The sequence below is a fragment of the Dysidea avara genome, chromosome 7 (assembly GCF_963678975.1).
Source record: "Dysidea avara chromosome 7, odDysAvar1.4, whole genome shotgun sequence".
In the NCBI taxonomy this organism is placed as follows: domain Eukaryota; kingdom Metazoa; phylum Porifera; class Demospongiae; order Dictyoceratida; family Dysideidae; genus Dysidea; species Dysidea avara.
In genome coordinates this window covers 31,022,611-31,029,219 of record NC_089278.1, presented here as the reverse complement: position 1 = coordinate 31,029,219, position 6,609 = coordinate 31,022,611, and the positions used below count along the sequence as shown (strand labels likewise).

Sequence of the window (6,609 nt, the reverse complement as noted above, 5' to 3'; positions counted from 1 at the left end):
CCATGCTATCACAATCTCCAATATAATTAGGTCCCCATACAACATTAGCATATTCAAGGTGAGGTCTTACCAGAGCCTTGTAGAGTATTGGAAGGGTCTTTCTATTTAGAGTGTTAAATGATTTTTTGATTAATCCCAATACGTGATTAGCTATATTTATAGCAGAGGTTGCTTGGCTAAGGAACTTTAAGCTAGAATCCACTATTATTCCTAGGTCTTTATGTTCAGGCACTACCTGTAGGGGTTGTCCATCCATATAATATGTATGACACGGGTTAGTGTTACCCAGATGCATAACAAACATCTTTACAACATTGAAATTCAGCAACCACTTCTGGAATAAAGATAAAAAATAAACTTAGTTGTTGTGTAACAGTCAACATTGAAAGTGTAAATGTAAAGGTTGAATCTGGCAAGTTCTAGAACTTTCTTCAGAATTGTGTATAAATAGATAGTGTAGCATGTACATTTCCCTGGTGTTATTGTACTCCTGGTGTGCTGTTGTTATTTTGCTGTTGCTGCTGTATTTTTTTACTGCTGTTGATTAAAGAGATTCTTAATCAGATAGACTGTGTATAGTTTCTCTGGAAATAGATTTGGGCTCAGTATCGTGGTCTTTACACCAATTTCTTGGTAGCAGAGGATGGTTCAAGGTTAAAAACTGATGACTATGGAGACTAATAGTGAGATACTAGAGTTGGAGAAAGGTTTAGAACAGCAGCAAGGTAATGAACAGCTTGAAGATAGCATATTAGAGTTAAGACAAGAAAAAGCTAAAGTAAAAAGACACTATTTACTAAGGCAAGACGTAGAACACTAGTTTTGATACAAGAAAAAGATGTGACTGTAGAAGTTATTAAGGATGCTTGTGAAGATTTAGATGAGGCTTTGGCGAATGTTATGGACACAATGACTAGGTTAGCAGATGCTTTTAGAGAAAACAGAGATCGTAAAAATGATGATAAGCTCAGCCAAGAAATAGAAAAGGTTGAGTTAGAGTATAGTAATGCACAAGATCGTGTGCAAGACACCTTGGATGAACTGAATAAAGTAGCTAACCTCAACAAGTTTGTCAGGAGATTAGAAGAAGATAGTTTCAAACAGTCAGAGACAATAGCTGATTATAAGACTACAGCCTCAAGGGAGGTATCAAAGTCAGAGGATTTAATAGCACACCAGCAGTCTGAACATGTAAAAGATAATATAAAACACCAACCACGAGTTGTAAGAGAAGGCCGCATAGTAAAAAGTAAGATTCCCACTGTGTCACTTCACTCGGCAGTGGATCATCAGATTACAGTACCAGAAAGAGGGGCATATTATCCATTGGATGAAGGGACAAGCCAGAATATTGCTGATTCTGCACTGATTGGACAAGACCTGTGGAAACAGCTCAAGAGGGTTAGTATTCCTGTTTTCTCCGGTGATAAAAGAACATATTCAAATTGGAAAGCTACCTTTTTGGCCTGTGTGGATCAGGCACCAGCCACCCCAGAATACAAACTCCTTCAATTACAACAGTGTTTGGCTGGAGAAGCTTTAAAGACAACATTGAAAGTTTGGGACACAGTGCTGCAGCATACCAAGCAGCAAAAGAACGATTAGAGCGAAAGTTTGGGGTCAGAGAAGACAAATAGCCATATACTTGGAGGAAATTGACAGTTTTAAGCCGGTTCGACCTGGAAATTACAAAGATATTGAAAAGTTTGCAGACCTATTGGATGTTGCTATTGTAAATTTGAAGGAAACACATTATCCTGAAGAGTTAAAGGATGGTATGTTGTATATCAAATTACAAAAGAAATTACCAACTCAAATGCTGGCTGCTTACCATCGTTGGGTGTTTGAAAACTACAAGATTGAAAATGTTGAGGTGTTGCGTGAATGGATAGTTCAGGAGGCAGAATTCCAGATGAGGGCTATAGAAACAGTCCAAGGTTTGTCTACTGGAAGGCACGGTAAGCCAGAGACTAGATCTCATGGTTTTAGAGAACCTCATCAGACCTTTTTTGGGAGGTCAAATGCCAAGCTGGAGTCTGGTGAATCCCGGGGCCAGAGGTCATGTAGAGTTTGTAATAAACAACATGGAACGTGGACATGTGATGAGTTCAAACAGCTGAATATCCAGAAAAGGTGGGAATGTGCAAAAAGATTAAGACTATGTTTCCGTTGTCTGGGCGAGGGTCACCTGGGCCAATACTGTACGCGTGCCAGAGTTCGTGGCTTGAATGGTTGCAAAGAGCTTCACCACCGACTGTTACATAGAAATCTAGTTACCTTACCTGATAACGTTGAGGAATCACAGAGAATAGCAACAAACAAAAGATCAACAGTTAAGGTTGATCAGCCACTTACTACTGAGGCATCAAAGTGTACCCAAGACGAGAGGGTCCCAGTGACAAGAGTGGATTCCCCCAGGGAGGGGGACCAAGTGACATCAACTCAAAATACCACCATGGTTTCTGGAATCTCGAGTAATATTGCCTTAAGGACAATACCTGTATTTGTGAGGAATGGGCATAGAAAGTTGATAGTTAATGCTCTCTTGGATGATGCTAGTACTAAGACTTACCTGAATACGGATGTAGCATCAGAGTTGGGATTGAAGGGTAAGCTTCAGAGAATAAATGTAAATGTATTGAATAGCCAGGTTGAAACTTTTGTGACTTCACCAGTTGAGCTTTTGATAGAAAGTTTAGATGGAAACGCTACTTTGAAAGTGACTGCACTTATAACAGGTAGAGTTACCGGGAACATGAAAGTTATTGATTGGGTCGAGTGTGCAGGAAGATGGCCACATTTAAGAAATATAGAGTTTCAAAAAGTAGGACCTCGACCGATAGTTGATGTGTTAATAGGGTTGGATTGTTCTGATTTACATTTTTCTTTCAGGGATGTACGTGGTGAACCAGGTCAGCCTGTGGCTAGACTTACACCACTTGGGTGGACTTGCATTGGACCTGTCTATGATGAAGGACAGGCTTGTATGACTAATTTTGCTAGAACTTACTTTACCACAGGGGACACTGATGTCAGTAAGATTGAAGCTGTATTACAGAAATTTTGGGAAGTCGACAGTTGTAGTGGAGAAGTGAGTTTCTTATCTCCTCAAGATAAACTGGTGTTAGAAAAGACAAAAAAATCAATTCAATTTGTTGATAGTCATTATAGAATCTCCATACCATGGAAGGGAGATTCAGTGTATCTACCTGACAACTATTCTGTGGCGGTGAATCGTTTGAAGAACCTTGAGAAATGACTGGCAAAGAATCCTGAGGTGGCCAGGTCCTACCAAGAGACCATTAAACAACATTTGGAGAAGGATTACATCAGGCAAGTTAATCCTTCGGAGAAGTCCCACAAACAGTGCTACTTACCACGCTTTGCGATAGTTAAGAAGTCAAGGTTGACAACTAAAAAAACCCGCATTGTATTTGATGCTTCTGCTCAATGTGATGGAGTGTCTTTGAATGATGCTATACACCAAGGGCCAAAGTTACAGCAGGAATTATATCAAGTTCTGCTACATTTTAGAAAGCTCCCAGTAGCTTTGATATGTGAAATAGCTGAAATGTATTTACAGATCAAGCTTTATCCACAGGATCGGCCTAGTCACAGGTTCCTTTGGAGAAATTTAAGTTTGGAGGAAGACATAAAGGAGTATGAGTTTGATCGGTTAGTATTTGGTTTAAATTGTTCTCCGTTTTTGGCACAATTGGTGACACAACATCATGCTAAGATTTATCAAGAAAGATACCCTATGGCTTCTGAAATTATATTAAAGTCAACCTATATGGATGATAGTATGACTTCAGTTGTGAGTGAAGATCAGGGAGTCCAACTTTATCAAGAGCTATCCGACCTTTGGGCAGGGGCAGGAATGCATACCCATAAATGGCTATCAAATTCTGATGTGGTTCTTAGTCAGTTTCCAGTAAAGGATAGAATTTATGAGATTGACCTAAACAGTGACCACTTACCTTCAGTCAAGACACTTGGAGTAATGTGGCTAGCTACGGAGGATGTGTTTATGTTTAATTCAAAAATGATGGAACAAAGGTTTGAGTTAACAAAGAGAAATTTTTTGAAGAAAATTGCAACCTTGTTCGACCCATTGGGCTTTTTGTCCCCTTTTGTAATACGAGCAAAAATGTTAATGCAAGAAGTGTGGGTACAAAGTGTAGATTGGGATGAAGAGTTACCACTGGATACATCTACACAAGTGACGACATGGTTCAGAGAATTATCAAGTTTAGCAAGTGTAAGAATTCCAAGGTGTTTACAGTTGAGGAAGGAGGTGAGCTCAATTGCAGTGCATGTGTTTGAGGATGCTTCACTGGAGGCTTATGGTGCAGTAGTGTATGTAAGAGTCAAATATCAGGATGGAAGTTTATCAGTACGTTTAGTTTCATCCAAGACCAAGGTGGCTCCACTTCAGTCAGTGAGTGTACCACGTTTAGAGCTCATGGGAGCTGTGTTAGGGAGCAGGTTAGCGACATCAATTTCAGATGCTTTAGATATGGAGAAACAATCCTATACTTTCTGGACTGATAGTGCAAATGTTCTATGGTGGATTAGGGGATACAGTAGAACATTTAAGTCATTTGTTGCAAACAGAGTGGGAGAAATACACTCATCCTCTTCTCCTGATCAGTGGCGATATGTTCCAACAAAGTTAAACCCAGCAGATTATTTGACACGTGGAGTTAAACTTATGGAGTTAGTAGAGTTGAGGATGTGGTGGGAAGGTCCAGAAAATTTAAAAGAAGATGAATCCCAATGGCCAAGGAATGTTATTGACTAGAGACCTGCATCAGCTGTAGAAGAAGTTAAACAGAAATATACAGTGAAAGAACCATCAGAAGAAAAATCAGCCTTTATGACTACCACAACAAAGATAATTTGGCGATTACAACCAGAACGTTTCTCCAGCTGGAATAAATTAACTAGATTACAAGCCTGGGTTATGAGATTTACAACAAATTGTCGTTCTCACCAGCATGAAAGATTGTTAGACAAAGGGATAAATTTGGAGGAAATAAGGGATGCAGAAAAACTAATTTTGAAGACAACACAGAAAGAATGTTTTAAAGAAGAGTATACAGCCATAGTCGAAAGAAAGAAATTACCTAAAAATAGTAAATTACTCAGTTTATGTCCACGACTGGATGATGGGGTGATGAGATCAGAGGGCCGACTCAAGTATGGTGAATTCCTTCCATATGATGTATAAGGTATCCTATTATCCTGCCCAGGAAAAGTTGGATAACCAAACTTATTGTGAAGCATCACCATGAGCTGGGGAACCATAGTGTGGTACTAACCAGATATTGTCCACTTTATCATCCAAATATTGGATTGTGGCTGCCAGGGAAGCAATCATTGAGTGGGAGAGAGAGTGTGCCATGTGTAAGAGGAAGAAAGCAAAGAGGACAGAGCAAATAATGGCACCTTTACCATTGAATAGGCTGACAACATCCTTGAGAGCTTTTGCAAGAGTGGGAGTAGATTTTGCTGGGCCATTTATCACGGTACAGGGTCGAGGAAAGCGAAGACAGAAACGCTACTTATGTCTTTTCACGTGTCTCGCATGCAGAGCTGTTCACTTGGAAATTGCTTATGGCTTGGATGTTGATTCTTTTCTAACTGCTTTCAGCTGAATGATTAATAAGAGAGGACTACCAGAGGAAATAATATCAGATAACGGCACTAACTTTGTGGCAGCAGATAAAGAACTCAAGAAGATGACATGCCAAATAGTAAACGATTCGAAGTTCACTTCTACAATGATTAAAAGAAAGATAAAGTGGTCTTTTAATCCTCCCCAAGCCCCACACTTTGGAGGAGTCTTCGAAACAATGATTAAAGCAGTAAATAGGGCAATCACGGCTATTCTAAGTAACTCAGACATTACTGATGAGGAATTGATGACGGCTTTTACTGAAGCGGAGGCCTTGATTAATTGCAGACCTTTGACTTATCAATCTGCTAATCCACATGACGATGTACCCCTTACACCGAATCATTTGTTACATGGTCAAATGGGGGAAACTTTCGCTCCTGAAAGTACAAAAGAGGTAGCTTACCATCCACTGAGACGATGGAGAAGAATACAAGAACTTAGTAGACATTTTTGGCAACGATGGTTTCATGAATGGATACCAGGTCTGAGTCCGCGGAAGAAGTGGTTCGAGTTGCGGAACAATTTGAAAGTGGGTGATGTAGTTTTAATGATGACAACTGATAGTCCACGAGCTCACTGGCCTTTGGCAAGAGTTCTTGAAGTATATTTAGGCCAAGATGGGAATGTTCGCTCAGTTAAAGTTCAAGTAGCAGATAAGACCTTTGTTAGACCAATAGTTAAGCTTTGTCCACTAGAACTGGAATCAGCTAAATAAGAATATTTTGTACGGACAATTGAGAGAGATAATATACCTTCACCATGTGGCATAATGCACACACTGATTAGATAGAAACCTGCAACACACACTGTTTACTGTGTATGCATAATTGGGTTGTAATTTACACATGTATTAACACACTATTTTATGGTTATCTTGTAATAGGTAAACACAGTTGTTTTTGTAATATACCCACTAGCACTTTTGT

At 39.5% G+C, this 6,609-nt stretch overlaps 3 protein-coding genes across 3 annotated transcripts; all 3 read left to right on the top strand.

The window, feature by feature from the left end:
- Positions 1–670: 670 nt before the first annotated feature.
- On the top strand, positions 671–3,259 carry LOC136261171 (uncharacterized). The gene is made up of 3 exons (XM_066055143.1): positions 671–725; positions 833–1,557; positions 1,625–3,259. The coding sequence occupies exons 1-3, from the start codon at positions 671–673 to the stop codon at positions 3,257–3,259; spliced, it is 2,415 nt and encodes an 804-aa protein (XP_065911215.1).
- Positions 3,260–3,571: 312 nt separating this feature from the next.
- On the top strand, positions 3,572–4,804 carry LOC136261170 (uncharacterized). Its single transcript, XM_066055142.1, has one exon. The coding sequence runs from the start codon at positions 3,572–3,574 to the stop codon at positions 4,802–4,804; it is 1,233 nt and encodes a 410-aa protein (XP_065911214.1).
- Positions 4,805–5,660: 856 nt separating this feature from the next.
- On the top strand, positions 5,661–6,398 carry LOC136261169 (uncharacterized). The gene has a single exon (XM_066055141.1). It carries the CDS (start codon positions 5,661–5,663, stop codon positions 6,396–6,398), a length of 738 nt encoding a protein of 245 aa, XP_065911213.1.
- Positions 6,399–6,609: the final 211 nt, after the last annotated feature.